At 42.8% G+C, this 17,569-nt stretch overlaps 1 protein-coding gene and 1 long non-coding RNA gene across 4 annotated transcripts in view; one reads left to right on the top strand and one right to left on the bottom strand.

Annotated features, from left to right (window-relative positions):
* Positions 1 to 16,943, bottom strand: part of CENPE (centromere protein E) — a 73,343-nt gene extending 56,400 nt beyond the window's left edge. For 2 of the 3 annotated variants that reach the window (XM_059722351.1, XM_059722349.1), the window contains exons 1-16: positions 16,699 to 16,943; positions 12,592 to 12,686; positions 11,099 to 11,188; positions 10,896 to 11,014; positions 9,898 to 10,017; positions 8,306 to 8,387; positions 8,025 to 8,092; positions 7,872 to 7,943; positions 6,227 to 6,278; positions 5,035 to 5,122; positions 4,674 to 4,800; positions 3,523 to 3,642; positions 2,124 to 2,282; positions 1,848 to 1,995; positions 477 to 574; positions 28 to 81 (exon numbers count right to left, since the gene is read on the bottom strand). In XM_059722351.1, coding sequence (XP_059578334.1) covers positions 28 to 81; positions 477 to 574; positions 1,848 to 1,995; positions 2,124 to 2,282; positions 3,523 to 3,642; positions 4,674 to 4,800; positions 5,035 to 5,122; positions 6,227 to 6,278; positions 7,872 to 7,943; positions 8,025 to 8,092; positions 8,306 to 8,387; positions 9,898 to 10,017; positions 10,896 to 11,014; positions 11,099 to 11,188; positions 12,592 to 12,686; positions 16,699 to 16,928 — 1,722 coding nt within the window. In that variant the 5' untranslated portion in view covers positions 16,929 to 16,943. The remainder of the gene's footprint in view (positions 1 to 27; positions 82 to 476; positions 575 to 1,847; positions 1,996 to 2,123; positions 2,283 to 3,522; positions 3,643 to 4,673; positions 4,801 to 5,034; positions 5,123 to 6,226; positions 6,279 to 7,871; positions 7,944 to 8,024; positions 8,093 to 8,305; positions 8,388 to 9,897; positions 10,018 to 10,895; positions 11,015 to 11,098; positions 11,189 to 12,591; positions 12,687 to 16,698) is intronic. The other variant, XM_059722350.1, reaches the window with a different exon arrangement.
* Positions 4,276 to 8,516, top strand: LOC109283319 (uncharacterized). Its single transcript, XR_002090428.2, has 2 exons — positions 4,276 to 4,429; positions 8,331 to 8,516. It is a non-coding gene; the product is annotated as an uncharacterized LOC109283319 (long non-coding RNA).
* Positions 16,944 to 17,569: the final 626 nt, after the last annotated feature.

Genomic DNA, 17,569 nt, shown 5'->3' on the forward strand with positions numbered 1-17,569 from the left:
TTCTAGGGAAACAGTGAGTTTGTGTACCTTTTCCAGTGCTAGAGTTTCACAAAGTTGGATGGATTCTGCAAAGTCTTGACTCTAGGGGGAAAAACGTTGCTTTCAGTTGTTAAAAAGTAGATACCCAAGCAAAATGGTAGCTTACTTTTTTAAAAATAGCACACCATCTTCTGAAGTAGCCAGAGGTGGAGCACAGCTTAAATTGATTCTCTCCCCACAGTGCCATCCTATAGATAGCTAATGTCATCATTAATGCAAGGGGAAAACAACGGTACAATCCTTAACACAGGATTTTAAAGTTGTAATTAATTAAAAGGTCAAAGGTTTTAGACCTATACTCTGTTGGTTAAGGTTTAGATGCAGGGCTATTTGACCTCTGGGCACAGAGGTGGGCATGGTCAGATCCGATACAATATTATATATACCTAAAATGACCAAAAAAATTTGTATTGAATTCTCAAATCTTCAAACATTACCCAGTCCATATTTTGTCCAGAAGTCCACTCCACTTCTACTATGGAATCAGGAGTAGGCAGACTTTGGAAGTCACATTCAGAATATTCTGAAAGCGTAGCTGGAGGGTGGGGGGGGTGGGGAAGAAAAAAAAATGTGTTTAAGAACCAAAGGCAAAAAAAGCAGTTTTTATCCTAGGGTTGCTTGTTTTCTTGTAAAAAAGGATTCTACTCATTTGTAACCAATTAGTGGATAAATATGTTATAGATACTGCTCACTGGATACAAGTTACAACTTCTAGGCCACCCTTCTACATATATTCTGGAAGCATGCCCCCAAACTCCAACCCAAACTTCTATGCTCAATACATTATAAGTATATCAATATTTCATAGATTTTTAGGGTCAGAAGGGACCTCAGTAGATCATGGAGTCTGACCCTTTGCCCTGGGCAGGAAAGAGTGCTGGGGTCACATGACCCCAGCCAGGTGCTTAAAGACCTCCAAGGTCGGGGAGAGCACCACCTCCCTTGGAGAAGATACCATGGATCTTTTATTTTTCTCCAAATCCTTTAGGGATTAAACAGTTAAAATGAAAGTAAAGGATTTCTCTGAAAGAAAAATACAGGTTGTTATAATTGTTTGCCCAGTTGGAGTGGTGGTCCTTTCAATCAGCTCATCAGGAAAATGGAGAAACATCTTGAGGATATAGAATTTTCTGCCTTTTTTTTTTTTTAAAGTAATCCCAAGACCCAGACCATAGGCTCTTGAATAAACTGGAGTACAAAATTGGGCTATAGTTCCAACAGAATTTTTTTTTAAAACCCATTTCACATTTGTTCCAAAAAGACTCTTAGTTGTAAGAGATGTGTGCAAATTCCTCTTTAGTTAAAATTAAAATCTTATTAAATGTTTTCCTACACCTGGATGGAATTTTCAGTTTATATAGCATTGAAGTGGTATTGGAAGGTGTAATCAAAAATTAAGTAAAAAGTTATGTTTCTCTGGCAGCCATCTTGCCTCATCTTTAGGTCTTCAGTTTTAAAAGGTACCCACTGATCATCTAAATCAGGGGTGCTCAATCCTTGGCCCATAGGATTCACCCTGGGTTGAGAAATTTGGTAGTGGGGGAGTGGTGGCAGTTAATATTGCCACCCCTTCCCTGCTGCCAAATCCAAGTCCTTTGTAGCTAGATTGAGGATGAGCCATGCCCCCACTGTGCGTGACTGGATCAGGACTGGGCAACACCGTCCACCACGTGCTCTGATCAGACCCAGTGGCAGGATTCAGTCCACAGACAGACCAGGCACTGCCCACGTGACCCATGAGGCAAAAGCATTGAGCACCGCTGATCTAAATGAAGCTTTTGGTTAAAGCCTCTTAGAGCAGTACTTACAATCTTCCACATCTGGTAATGCCGATAGAGACGTTTTCAGTTTTTTGTAGTCAGTCAGGCTTGGCATTTCAAAACTTGTAAGATAGTTAACATTATCCTTCTGACTTACTTTGCCTGGGGCCCAGGTTACTCTTCTTTTTCTTTTGGCCTTAAAAAAGGAAAGAAATTTGTATTTTACACACGTGCACACAGACCCCTGACATGGTCTGAGATCTTTTTCAGCTACAGAGTACAAGGGAAACATCTGTATGACTTGGAACAGTTATTCAATCTTACTTTAAAATCTTGTTTTGATGAAAAAGAAGCAGAGGTCACAAGCATTTCAGTTAAATTTCGTATCTTGTCTTCCTGCACCTTTTGAAGAGAATTTTTTTCTTCTAACAGTTGAGCTAGCTGGTCTTTTTCCATAGCATGAAGATGAGTTGTTGATGAAACCTACCATAGAAAGTAAATAATGTTTTCCTAGAAGAACTACTTGCATAAACATATCATATTAACATGCAAGCTTTCCTCCTCTAATTCTTTTGACAGCTTATAGAGTGCAAAGAAACTGCAAAGTTTACCTACAATTCACTTTAAAATAAAGGATACTCATGGATTTCCTCATCAAGAATGGTTAAAAAGTTTCTGAAAGGCATGTCCATTGTTAATACAATTGAAGTAATGTGTAATTGACTTGCCAAATTTGTTTTAGGATATTTCTTCTTAGAACTAGTCATAGACACACATTTTAAGTGCCATACTGGGTCAGAGCAGTGGTCCATCCAGCCCAATATCCTGAATCTATCAGTGGCAGCAGTAAATGCTTTAAAAGGGAAAGCAGTGAACCAGATCCCTCTAGAGCAGGGATGGACAAAATATCGTCCGTGGGCTGGATCCAGCCTGCCAAGTGATTGGATGTGGCCTGTGGACAGGTGTCCAGTAAGTGAATGGATCTGGCCTGCAGGCAGGCAGCGCGTCTGGCAGCCACGTGGTGCCAGGCAGCCAGGGCTGCCACACATGAACGCATGAACCCACCCGCAGCAATAGCATGCCCTGCCCCTCCCCCACGTCCAGACCCAGCAGCTACCATCAGCTTCTGGGTCAGGGCTCTGGGTGTGTGGGAGCATGCTACAACTGTGAGTGGGTTCAAGCTTCTGTGCTGATCGCAGTTGGCAGCTTTAGCATGCCCCAACCCTGCCACCTGCAGCCTGAGTCCAAACTGTAGCATGCCCCACCCCCACAGTCTGGACCCAGCACCTGCTAGCTGCATCCACTGCTGCCCAAACATGGTGGGAAGCTTCCAGGTTGGGGCTGCAGGGGGAGGGCAGGGAGTGCTACAGCTGCTGGCTGCTACCAGTCTGGAAGCCTGAACCTGCCTGCAGCTGTAGCACGTTTCCACTTCATAAGACTGGAGCAAAACCTCCTTTGACAAGAGCCAAAGCCTTAAAGTGATATTACTGGTGGTAATAGTAAACTGCATAGTTTTGGTCATTAGAAGTGTAAGCATCTTCCTGCAACTCTGTTGTGGATGTACACACACACACACACACACTCTGGGATCAACTTTTGGACTGCACTAATGCACTGCGAAAGCTAGTTGAGTTTTTATTTTAACTTTGGACTCTGTCATATAGTATTTATATAGAATGGCCAAAGAAAGTTGATAGAGAGAACCCAAAGTGTTCCAACTCACTTCTTCCAGCTGCTTTTTTAAGTCCAGTATTTCTTTGCGGTATCTTTTCAAGAGAGCATCATCATCCAGAACTTCATTGACTTTAGGGGTATTTTTCATTCTTTTTGCTGTATTGGCAAACTAGAAAAAAAAATTGTAATGGTAAACTTGAAGCAAGGAGTTTTTTAGTAGTCCAATGAAAGATAGATATAGACTGTATGTAGGATTGGAGTGTTGTTTTGAATGTGATGGTCTAAGAAACATGAGAAGCAATATTTTTTGGTGATATCTTCTACTGGACCAACTTTGACAGTGGTTCTCAGCAAGGGTGCCGTAAGATTGGTTTAAGGGCACAACAGGTGTGAAAACACCTACACCCAATTTACAAGATAAAAGATCTCAAGTAGGAATGTGTAGTGTTAAAGATCCCAAGACTTGTTGTGGCTTGAATTCTTTACAACAAAAGAATTGTTCAAAAGCAGACTGAAAATATAAACAAGAGGCAAGTGAAAGAATTATTTCCAAAAGTAATATCAGAAGGGTCTCCCAAATTTCAAGCTGACTAAATTTCAAGTGCTAGTTCTGCCCCTCAGTGCCTCGAGAGTCAATGACTGCCTCACAATCCTTTTTGAAAGTGGAACATATTGCCATAAAACAGACTTGCACAAAGGGGTTGGGGGTGGGGAGCATGGAAGAGAGGGAATGACAGAAAATCTTATTTCAGTCTTTGAAGTGCTTGACTTCAAAATTTGGCTTTTGTCCTTTAAAGTAGGTATTTGTGCACAGCGAACATGCATGCACATGCTTTTGAGCAACACACTTATTACACACTATGTAATTATGACTACAGGTCTATGCTTTCACAAATCTTTGAAGAGAGGAAATGGAAAGGTGGAAACTGTCCAGGCTATGCAGATTGAAACACAAGGTAAGAGGAAAAGCTAAGTCTGGCAGATGGAACTCTATCTGGATAATGCTATCTAGATTATGATGTGCAGGATGGCACCCCAGAAAGTTCAAATTATGGAAGAGTGCTCTTCAGGGCCTCCAGAAAGATTAAATGAACAAACATAGTACTCAGCTTCGTGACATTTTCTGCCCTAGCTCACTAAAATTAAGTAATATATGAATAAAACAAAGGGAGAGAGGGAGGGGGGAAAATACACAATTACCTGAAGAGTGCTAAGTGTTTCATCAAAAGAAACTGGAGTAACTGTACAAATGATAACTGTCTTAGCATTTCCTCCCAAGGAGTTCTGAAGAATTCGTGTAAGCTTGCTGTCTCTATAATTTATAAAGCTGTTGGAAAGGAGGGGAAAGAAAAACAAACAAATAGACAAAAATAAAACCATTAAGCACTCTTGTGCTACAAAAGGCAGTTTCTAAAAAAAGGTAAGATTAGGCCAGGCTTTACTTGGTCAAAGTGGCATCTCTTATTATTGTGTTTTTTTAAGTTAAGTACGGATCTATATTAAGACTGAATTTCAAAAACTATTACTTTCTTCCCTACATGTATGCAACATAAATGCTTACCAAGATGGGTCATCACAGAGTTTCTTTATTACTTGTCCCAAGATGAACAAACTCCTGTTTATGTTGCAACCCTCTTTCAGTCGGAGCCCTGGAAACGCAACATCATTTTACTTCATAGATTCATAGATTGTTAGGGGCTGGAAGGGACCTCGCAGATCATCGGGTCCAGCCCCCCTGCTCTAGGCAGGGAGACAACTGGGGTCAAGTGACCCCAGTGAGATGGACTGTCCAGTCTCCTCTTGAAAACCTCCAGGGTAGGCGACTGCATCACCTTTGGAGGGAGTTTATTCCACAGTCTGGTCACCCTGACTGTGAAGGAGTTTTTCCTGGTTTTAAGCCTGAAGTGGCCTTCCAGTTTATATTCATTGGTCCTGGTCTTCCCCCCAGGGGTGCCCAGGTGAACAGTTGTTCACCAAGCTCCTGATGCACTCCTCTGATATAGCAGTAAGCCACTATCAAGTCCCCTCTCAGCCTTCTCTTGTTTAGCCTAGAGGCCCAGGTCCCTCAGCCTTTCTTCGTATGGCTTGCCTTGCAAGTCCCTGATCATACGGGTGGCTCTTCTCTGGACCCTCTCAAGTTTTTCCATGGCCCTATTGTTGAAGTCCTTATTCTGTACTTCATTGAACAGAACCAAGTTGGACCTTTGTCTATTTGTACTTTTGTACTGTTAATATTAGAAAGTAAAAGTTAAACAAAATTTTAGGTTTTTAGCAACTTCCATATCAGATCACACCAGAAACCCATTTTGTTTTGTATTTTGTCAGATACCCTTAAATTCAGATTCCATTGAATCACATCATGAATTCCTTCATAATCTCTCTCCCACTGTACTACGCTTTTGGCCCCAGCTTGCAGCTTTAAAATCTCACCAGTCAATTACAATTGCTTGTTATCTGTTCTATTTCTTTAATCATCTCCTTGTTCTTATAAATAGAGCACTACTGTTTATCATTTGTTATTTTATAAACCTTTACCCTTTGCTTTTAAACTAAAGATGCCCAAACTATTTGTTTCTTATCCCACATCCTACCATACAGGGATCTGAACTCTATTTTTGAACTTTGTTTAACTCCCTCTCTCATAGTAACAAACACAATTACCATGTTTGTCAATCTGAATCAGCATTTAAATAAATATAAAAATATCGCTCCCTATAGAAAACACCATGATAGATGTAATAGCAATTACTTACCTTCAGCTCCTGTTTGCCTAGCTCTTTCACTGCCTGCCAGATCTACCAAATTCTGCAAAATTCATTAAAAATTAAATGAGGTAGTCTTCAGACAAATCAATTAAGCTTTGAAGTGCTTGACTTCCTTTACATTGAATTTAACCTGTTTTCATCCCCCTCCCTCCTCACCCAAGTAGTTAGGGGAAAAAAAAAAAAAAAAAAAAAAATCAAATATCCAAGATAACATGAAAAACAAAACAAAACCCCATCTTCTCACAACTGTTCTTTGATGATTTCTAGCATGCAGCTCTTATCTCATAGGCATCTGAGTTACCAGGGGGCTCAAGAACAAGACTTATTGGCCTAACTGTCAGGAACCACAACCTAGCTGCTAAGAGTGAGCAGCTATCAAAGGCTGGTGACAGACCCAAAAGAAGTCAGAGATGTGGGGCGTAAAATTTTACAGTGCTTTATTTTTCCCCATGGGAAATTTTCCATTTCTAAAAATTCACTGTTTCATAAAATTCATTAGTAACAATGAATGGATGCCAATACAATATTAGGCAAGCTTTGCAGTTTCAAAGTTGTAACTAATGTTTTTCAGGTGATTATCCCTAGGAAGTGAGAGAGAGAGAGAGCACATATATGTTTTATTGATTTGTAAGCAGGAGGGTAAATACACTCACATAATCATCCAAACCAAAAATCAAGTTAGGAATTCACCTAATTGGCTGTGCAGATCAAATCAAAACCAAATGAATGTACCGCTAAGCTTGTTTCCATTTCTCAAAATCTCTTGCTTCTGGAGAATCAGTCAAAAGCACAATTAGTGTGATAAGTTGCCCTTGCCCATAGACTCATTGGTAAAACCATCCTTTAACAAAAGAGAATATGGTTCAAGTCGTTCTGAATCAGATTTGCCTCAATCTGATTCTGAAATGGAATGAATAAGTAGTGCAAGCGATTCTACAGATAACGACAGTGAAACTGGAGGTGCTGCAATGACCTCAGTGGAAGAGAGTTCAACTCTGTTGAAGTGGATGAATGGACAACCATGGCATATCATGCACAGTTCTTTGGGTGTGCTAAAATTAGCGTCAACAGTTTTCAATGCCTTTGTTTTTTTTCTTAAATCTAAACAAACAATCTAAGGGAAATACATGCTATTGTGTATTGTCTTTAAATTTTTACAAGTATTCCAATAAAATATTTTTTTCCCCACAAAGCTTTGAATTTGTTTGAATATAACATTTAAACCACATTAAGTGTCCTGTATTTAATTTTTTTCCTAATCAAACATTTCAGTTCAAATACTTGTGGCTATTCGGGCATAAAATTAACATGGGGATACTTTGTTAGTTTTGTTTACTAAATACAAGTAAAATAAAACATGCTGAATCAGGTCATGCTCTATTTAGGGCATTGGAAAATTTTCGAGAAAACCCACATCTGAAAGATGTCTGTACAAAATCTGTTTTGTAGTCTTAAAACAACATTCTTCCCTCAGTGAAGCTTTTTGTATTAATTTACATAGAAGGATCATAACCTAAGAGACCGATCCTAGTATTTCATTTTCAAGACATTTTCAATATTTTGCCTAATATGAAAATTGTAAACTCCCACATTAGATACCCACCTAGTCTCCCAGAGTTTAAGTCTAACTTACCAAATGAGATACCATTACTGCTCCATCACAGTTTGTGTTGGCAGGATCACTTCTTTCCCTACTTTCTATAATCTAACAAAACAGAACAAAATAAGTCTCATAAGATTATTACAAGTCTAGTCACACAGCAAATAAACTAAGACAACCACGTACCATTCTGAAAATGGTATGAGAACGGCTGCTATGTTGATTCATTTTTGTTTCTCCATAGTGCCGGTTTTCTGTCAAAAAACACAAAACACTTATGTACATTAGCCAGAGATCAGTTTTCATCTGAAATGTATTAAGGTTGCAATGTTATCAGTAGCAGAACTGATAAACTGTTTATAATCTTGAGACAAATAGCCAACATGGATTATTTAAAAATACTGATGTAATTAGTAAAATAAATATATGAGCAGCTATATATAAAATAAGGGCCCAAATAATCCTACTTTCTCCTTTTCTGATCCATTCCAGGACTTGCTCTGGTGCAACAACCACTTCTTCAATCAAGTCTTCTACATAAGTGTTTCTCTAAAAGAGATTAAATATTAAAGCCAATTTCACACAACTCAGAGCAGAGAGGTGGGGGCAGGAGGAGAAGAGTTAAATTGAGATCAAAATGTTACTGAGAAACAGTAAATATAAATATGTACTGTAGTACCTTCTGGTTTCAGATTTTTAATTTAAAGAGAACAAAGACCCGCCTTTCTCCAAACAAACAACAAATATGCAGTTTCAAGTGTGTTCAGACTCAACTTTTGATGGAGGGGCATCAGATTTGATATAAAAGCTTTGGATTATCCACAAAGCATAACTACATGTTGGCAAGGAAGAGCTCCCCTAGATTTTAGCATTTGTGATAGAATCTAGAATTTTTACTGAGCAACATTTTTAAGAAGTTGCATGCGTGGTACATCACTTTTTTTTCATGCCACACTAAGATTTCCTTCTCTTCTACCTCCTGAACATTATATTTCAAAAGCTTTAACATAAGCTTTAGTTGCTAAGTGACCTAAGTATATGAGCAACAGAATTTTAATGATATCTTCACCTTGCCTTTAATATAAACATCTTCATACTACTAATGTTCATGCTATAGTGAACACAATTCTACTTGATCACTGTGCAAGATGTGTGTAAAGTGACAGACAGTATATTATCTGTTTTGGAGGTGTTGAGACAATGGAGACATGTTAAAGCCTTGGGGCTCATTCCATTTCCTCTTGTGTTTAATTGAAAAGGCATACTCTTTGCATCCTTAGTATTGTATTAATTCCACATTTTAATCTATACAATTTTATGCCTGTTTTTTCTTAACACAATTCCAAAACCTTGCAAAAAAGCCAGCACACTGTTCCAGACAGTTAGGTTTCGTAACTAAAACAATTAAGTTCCCATGTTTGTGAAAGAGAAGACAACAAGCACTGATTAGAGCTTTGCAGAAGAGTGTTTACAGAATTATCACATATAACAGGAGTGTTAAATTCATTTGGCCCTAAAGGCTGGATCCAGTCTTTGAGGCTCCTTGCAGATCCATCCTAGAGGCTTTTTACCACAACTGCCAAAAGTAAAAGCGTTAACTACATGGCTGCCAGAGCTGCTGTGTCAGTGCCAGTAGTCAAGGAGTTAATGTGGCTGGATCAAGACTCCCTGTAGTGGCTGCCCTTTAGAGCAGAGCAACAGCGATAAAAGCCACAGTAGCATTAACTACTTGGCTGCTAGTGCTGACAACAGCTCTGGCAGCTGCACAGAGAAGCACCAGGGGCCAGATGACCCACCACCACAGGCTGGATCTAGGCCATGTGGTCATGGGTTCAACACAAAGACACAGAAGCTCAGGACTTAGATACTTCACACCCATTAGGACACCTTTTTGCTAATCTAATCTAGTCTAGTCAAGATCATGTAACTGCTTTATGTGGTAAACTGTCATCAGAGGGCTCTATTTAAAATCAGCATGTCATAATCTGACCCTATGTTTCTGGAATAATTCATTGCATTATATGTCAGAAACAGGAACCTTAATTTTGGAGTTACTTACATTAACATCCTCTCTAATTCCTAGAGGTTTTTTTTTCCTGTTGTCACAAAGCAAGTCTGTTATAGTTTCATTGTATATTTCCATGTAGGAAACTCGCAACAGAAACTCTCTGTCTGGAATCTAAAGATTAAAAATTAAAAAAGTTAGACAAGGTGGGAGGAAGGGCGAAAAGAAAAGGCACACAGTACCCATTCTGTTTTAAATGTGGTACTTCACCTTTCCTTATCACAAATATCACCATAGGACTATGTTTAATAGCAGCAGTTACTTGTAAGGAAAAATTAAAATCAATAAAATATTTGATGCCATTAGCCATCTTTAAAGCAGGGTATTTTCCCTATTCCCTCAAGCAAAGGGAAAGATGATCTCTACTAGGGGTGCACTGGTAGAGAATTTTTGGCCTGATACCGATGGCTGATTTTTAACTAGCCATATGGGTTGATACCAATCTGATTCTGATATGCTTCCAGTCAGCATGGAGAATGGCATCCGGCTGGTAAGTCTGTGGGGGAAGGGGCATGAGGAGGGGGCACAGAAGGAGGCCCCCACAGTGAGGGAGAGAGGCTGGAGCTGGGGCCTGGGCAGGAGCAGAGGCAGGTGCTGTACAGCTGGGGCAGAGTGGGGATAGAGCAGCAAGAGGCTTGTCTGGGGGCCATGGCTCCTGCCCCTAGATCTGTATGCAGGGTGAGCTGCTGCTGTGGGCTGGGGCAATGCTGAGCTCATCCCAGCTGGAACTGGATCAGGCTGTGCTTGGGGCAGATGGCTGCAGCCACCCCAAAACTCTCCATAGCCATAGCCCCCCACCCCACCATCTGCTCTGAACACAGCCCCTCCCCATCACCCCCCCCCCCCCAGAACTCCGCACCGCCCCAGCCCGCCCTGCGTGCAGATCCAGGGGCACACATCCCCTCATCCCCCTGGGCTACCAAAACTAACTTAACTTCCTTGCTAATGTTTTCTAATGTTCCATTCCCTTTATCCTATCACAATTTACTTACTGCACAAATAAGTTTGAAGATATCATGAATTGCTTTTGGAATAATGCCAATAGAATTGTCATTGCCCATCATTGTATATGTTTTTCCTGAGGCAGTCTGTCCATATGCAAAAATAGTGCCTAAAAATGAAATATAAGTGTTAACCGACCACTGTCCACACAAAATCCATAAGATTCAATTATGAACATCAATGTAAGGCTTACCATTGTATCCTTGGACAGCAGACTTAATAATTGGAACAGCTACACCTTCGTATACCTTTTCAGTGCTGTCATGTGAATGAAAGACACGATCTTGAAAAAAGAAAAAAAAAAATTCTATCCTGATTTCGCTGACCAAATCCAAAAGGATGACCCCCTTGGGTCAAGAAAACCAACTCCTTTGCAGATGATGCAAAGGAGACTATAATGTCACAGATAACTCCTTATTTTTTTTTTATATAGGATGCATCAGTTTCATGTTAAGGCTCATATACACATGCACGGAGCCAGCACGTCAGAGCAGACTCAATTTATCAAGGCTGCTAGAGCATGGAAATTGATGCACTCCAGCAGCCTTGCACCTCGTGTATATCAGCATCCCTGTGCTGAAAAAATGGCAGCAGAGCACCTTGAAATAAAACACATCTGATAAGTTTTAGTTCAAAAGCACCTCCCCCCACCCACCATTTTTTCAGCTGGGGGGGGGGGAGGGGGAGGGGAAGGGAGGAGAGGAAGGCAGGACAGCCTGGCCCCACTCCCTGTAGTGAGCACTGCACCCAGCCACTCCACATGGACCTGTGGGGCTGGAGCCACTTCCCGGAAGCATGGGGCTCCCAGCTCTGCCCCCAGGTGGGGCGGGAGGTGCGGGGCTTGGGTCCCTTCCCCCTCCATATCTGGCCGCATGCCACTCCCCCCTTCCCCCAAACATCAGGGCAGCCCAGCAGCAGGGGGGAGGGACCAACACAGCCAGGGAAGAAAGGCAGGACACAGCGCCATATGCTTTCTGCTGCTGATCCAGGAGCACATGTCCCCCGGGAAGAGCTCAGCACAGGACCCCCAGCCTGCGGCTCTCCTGGGGAGCACGTAGCAGCAAGAGCCGCACCCTGCCCCACTGACAGCTAACCCCCCGCTTTGTTCTCCGATGCAGCCCCAGGAATGGCTGACAGACTGTGTCACACCCCTCCCCCAGTCCCAGCCTTACTCCCTCACGATTTAAACAGTTGTTTTTCCTTTTCTTCCTTTTATCCTGATTTCATCTCAGTTTTTATGTTTCGAAGATAAACCCCCAAAAAATTCCTCAATTTTTTTTTTTTAAATAAAAACAGAATGTGGAACACTACCGACTCCACAGCCAACAGGAACAAGAAACATGGAAAACAGACTGCTAAAAACAGCCAAGAATAGGTAAATAGTCCTTCGTTCATAACTGTAGAAATTTCTAAGACTATTTTTTCTACTGGGAATTTTAAACCAAAAATTCTTTAGTTGTTATATCACTGGACTGGTAAGATATAGTCCAATTTCCAGGTTCTCCTATGGTTTCTTCAAGTTACTCTTTTACCCTGAGCTTCCAGACTTTTAAAAAGAATTATAATGTTGCAGGAATGCAGAGGGCTGCTTCAAGAACCAAATTCATGTATGACTGTGAGGGATTCAGATATTGCAGTGATGAAGGCCACAGAAATATCTAAACAAATAAATCTTTAACATCTTACCGTAGATGAAGCTCTTCATACCATCCACTTGCGAAACTGTACAATTCTCACTTTGCCAGTGAAGCTGAGCTTTTTCTTGAAGTGCACCATTTTCACTAACAGAATAAGAGACATTCCAGCAATTTAATTATTTAGCCATATAAATACCATATTTTCTTACATATGATATGCCATCAAAAATAACACACACCTTGATTTTGAAAGGCAGGAGGAAAAAAAAAAAAAAAAAAAGATTCCCGGAGTTATGATTGCATAGAGCAGAAGCAAAGCCTAATCTTCAGCTGACTCACCCTCCCTTTCCTGCATAAGCAAAGCTACACCCCTAGCTGCTACTGAGGACCAGTCCCCATGGGTAGATCTATGATTTTGATAGAGCTAATGTCTGAATGAAAAGAGGGTATGAAATGGGGCATTTTTGCTGTATACTAGCTGCTCCTGGACCAAGAAAGGTTGGCTTGATTAGTAGAACATAAAGACTATTAACAAGAAGTAACAATCCTTAACAGCTGTACAGTGAAGAACAGTAAGTCAACTGACTCCTTCAGCTGCCTGAATAGTAATTACCACAGCTCTGCACCGTGGAACAGGAATCTAATTAGGACTCTTCCAACCCTGGGCAGAAAATCATCTTCCCCACTTAATTCACAGACCCCAATTTCAGACAGCTGATTTTGGGGCAGGGGGGGTTAAGCGTGCACTGTGTGGGATAAAATACAGTATTCATACTTGCTCGTTCTACATATATTTTCCTTTGTAGAGGTTCTCCTCTTAAGTAGTGCTAATATGCAATGTACAGTTTAGCTCAGATTTTTCAACAACATGAGATTAGACACATGCAGGTCTGGGCTCCCGCAGATATCATCCTACTCCATTCAGTCAACAAGAGAAGTTTCATATTTGGCTTGCTAGATATTTAGGATTGTTAACCAGCATAGAAAACAAAGTCAGAGGTTATATGAAGTGCCATTTTTAAGGGCAGATACATAGAGGGACCTGTATAGATGCATGTAAGTGTATATGTATGTGTACACACACACACACACACACACACACACACACACAAATATGTATACATACATACATACACACATACTTATAGAGGGACTGATATACATGTGTGTATTATACATATATAGGCAGACAAGGTTCTTTGGGTGAATCTGATCTCTTTTATTAGACCAACTAAATAGTTGGAGAACAATATTTAAGCAAGCTTTCGGGTTTAAAAACCCTTCATCAGGCTAAGGAAGTTTCAGCAGTTGATGTGTGCTCTTCCTGGATGGAATGAAAAGTAAAAAAGCCAGAGGCTGGGCTGGTATGCATACAAGGCAGGCAGTCAGTGAAAATGTATGAGGAGTCAATGGGTGAGAGACAGGCTGGGTGTGGGGGGGAAGAGAAGGGGGATGAATAGTGGAGAAGTACCTGGGAAGTCAGCTGTCAGGCAGGTTATAATGTGTCATAAATCCAATGTCTATATTTAGTCCATGATTTTTAGTATCCAGGAGGTTGATGAAGTGAAGTTCATAGGTGGTGAAGATGTGTTGGCAGGTTTTGCATTTCTTGTCATGGCATGGTCTGGATCCATTTGGTGTGTTCTGGGTCTGAGGAAGTTTGCTTCTGGACACACCAAATGGATCCAGACCATGCTATGACAAGAAATGCAAAACCCACCAACACATCTCCACCACCCCCACAATTACTACACCCCACAACAGAGCCATCAGCATTCCCAAATCTTACAGCTGCACCTCCAGAAATGTAATATATCTCATCCAGTGCACCAAATGCCCTGATGGAAAATATGTAGGAGAAACCAAGCAACAACTGTGCACCAGAATGAATGCACACCAGAAATCTATCAAAGACAGGAATACCCAATTACCTGTGGGGGCACATTTTTCACAAGAAAACTACTCCCTCTCCAATCTCTCATTCTTGATCCTCAAAGGAAACTTACAAAACACTTCCCAGAGATGAGCCTATGAACTCCACTTCATCAAACTCTTGGATACTAAAAATCATGGACTAAATATAGACATTGGATTTATGACACATTATTACCTGGGAAGTCAGCTGTAAGGCAGGTTCCTCTTCACTATTCATCCCCCTACTCCTCAATCTACATTTTCACTGACTGCCTGCCTTGTATACCAGCCCAGCCACTGGCTTTTTTTACTTTTCATTCCATCCAGGAAGAGCACACATCAACTGCTGAAACTTCCTTAGCCTGACGAAGGGTTTTTAAACCCAAAAGCTTCCTTAAATATTGTTCTCCAACTATTTAATTGGTCTAATAAAAGATATCAGATTCACCCAAAGAACCTTGTCTACCTATGCCCTTAGACCAACACAGCTACAACCTACACCCTTACACATACATATACACACACACATATACATCAGTCCCTCATATACATACATATACACACACACACATACATCAGTCCCTCATATACATACATATACACACACACACACATATAGAGGGACCGATATATATATCCATCTATATCTCGGTCTAGATAGATAGATAGAGATCTCCCTCTCTACATAGAGGGACTGATATATAGAAAACGTGGCTAACATCTATTTTAAGAATAATGGCTGCTCCCAACCAGCTCTCTTTCAACCAGATCAGCATTCTGTGCAGACACCAATTATTGTGCGACTACTGTCTGGTTGGTCCTTCAGACATCCTACACTTTACTCACTGCTCCTCATGCTGGTCCCTTCCCAAGCAACTGGCTACTTCTCTTTGCAGCCAGAACTCACTTCACCCAGTCCAGGACCTCCCAGCCTGGAATGGGTGGGATGGGCAAGAGAACGGACAGGTGGATCAAGGGGGTGCTGCCAATTCCCAGGGTGCTGTGTACTCTTGGGCAGGGGAAGGACTCCCCAATGTCTTCTCAGCTTTTAAAACAGCATTCCCTCCCCTTCCTCAAGCTGCTTGTCCACTTCATTCCATTAGCAGCAATTGATCAATCTTCCGGATACCAGGAGGATTTGGACTGGGTCGTGGCTAGAAGGGGTAGCATACTTTTGCCTTGGGGGGGGGGGGGGGGGGGGGGGGGGAAGGGGGAAGAGGAGAGAAGCTACCAAAGATGTCCACAGCTTCCCCACCCCCCAGGTCAGTTTTATTTTATTGTTGGCAACAGATGTCAAGGCCTTGAGCATCCCCTGGAGCACATGGCACCCCATGAACTCAGAAGCAGGGGTCCAGGCACCCATCTCAAGTGGCCACCTCAAGCCAAAAGTTTTCTTAAAGCAGGAGCTTGTGTCAGAGACAATCAGTAGCCCCTGGAGTGCTCAGCCACTAGGCACAAGGAAAGCAGAGGTCCAGGTAGCTCCACCTTCACCCCCAAACCAACCTGGGATGCACCAAACCCTGGTACTTGCCAGGAATTGAAGTAAATTGATAAATGACTGTGGGGGAAGGGTGCAGAAATGAGTGCTCTTTAAAAGCCACAGTAGCTAGGGCAGCCCCAGGTCCTGGGAGCCCAGAGGCAGGGGCCTAGGCAGCTTTCCCCCCTCAACACAGCCCTGGGAAGAAACAGCCTCTATTAACTTGAGTGTTAGTGTGGGGAGAAGGAGGAGGAAGGCAGAAAAGAGGAAATCACAAAGTGATAATTGCAGGCAGTGGACAGCCTCTTTTTCCTCTTTAGCATTCATGGAGGGAGGGTGTGGTGGGGGGAAAGGTCTTCATTCAGGGGCTGCCAGGGGGGTTGGGGCACTGGCCACAGGGAGGCCTGTTGGGCTGGGGACACTGAGCTCGTGTTGTGAGGCAGGCCCGCCGCAGGGACCACGGGAGATTTAAAACCAAGAGGAGGCGCTTCATCACCCCACGGGGCCGCAGTGCGGAGCTCGGGCCCGGGTCGCGGCTACACCCGGGGCAGGTGCCAGGAGAAAAGAAGGGGCCGCGGGCGCTCCCCAGCACGGAGGCTCGGGCCTGGCGTCCGGAGCAGAGCGCGCCAGGCCGCGAGCAGCAGGGGAGGAGGCCGTCGCAGCCCCGGGGCAGGTCTCACGGCATGTCACGAGCCGCCCCTGGGCCCTCTCCCCGCGCGCCCGCTCCCCGCAGCGTTGAGCTCGGCTCCGGGCGCCCCGCGGTACCTGGCGATGAGCGGCCGCACGCGCACGCAGACTGTCACAGCACCCTCCTCCACCATGGCTCCGCCGCCCCCCGTGCTAACGGTCACTCCCGACGCGGCCACAGCCCAGGCCTCAACTGCCGTCTGGATTTTCAAGTCTCCCAGGCTCTCCTCTGATTGGCCCTTGCCCTCGCTTGCGTATCCAGGCTGTACCACTGAGTGGGGGGAGGGTCCCGGTTTGGACTGGGCCATGCTGCGTTCCGACTGGAGGGCTCCTCCTGCTGGCGGGACAGGGAGGCTGCCACCGGCGCGGGGCGATACTATATATAATACCTACATATAAATAGATATATATGTCTATACGTGTAGATGTAGATAGGTCTATATAGATAGATATGTATATAATGTCCTGTATGTCTATATTTTTACATCCTAATATTATAAGAGCCTTTATCTGTCTGTTTGTCCATAACGGTTTATTCGCGCTCTGATTGGTTGACAGCCAATCAAAGCGCGAAGAAGCCTTGCGGCAGGAGGTGGTGGAGTGCCACCATGATGGCAGGGACAAGGGATGGAGCAGGGGGTGGCTCCTTGGAGGTGGTGACAACGGAGCGGATGGAATATATACTAGCCAATTACATGTATAGACACATATATATTAGCTGCTAATAGATCTATATATCTGCATATGTATAGATATAGCTATATAGGTTTAGATATAGCTATACAGATATAGTAGCAGCTAATACACATCTGAATGAAGCAGCGGTGGAAAGTGCCAGGCACTTACCTTGCCTTAAGGCCTCCTCAGCATCTAAGAGGATTTGGCTCCATGAGACCAACTTTGTTTCCCAATGTAATCTGCGACAAAGTCCTATGATGACCAACAGCTG

This window comes from Alligator mississippiensis, chromosome 2 (genome assembly GCF_030867095.1).
Source record: "Alligator mississippiensis isolate rAllMis1 chromosome 2, rAllMis1, whole genome shotgun sequence".
In the NCBI taxonomy this organism is placed as follows: domain Eukaryota; kingdom Metazoa; phylum Chordata; order Crocodylia; family Alligatoridae; genus Alligator; species Alligator mississippiensis.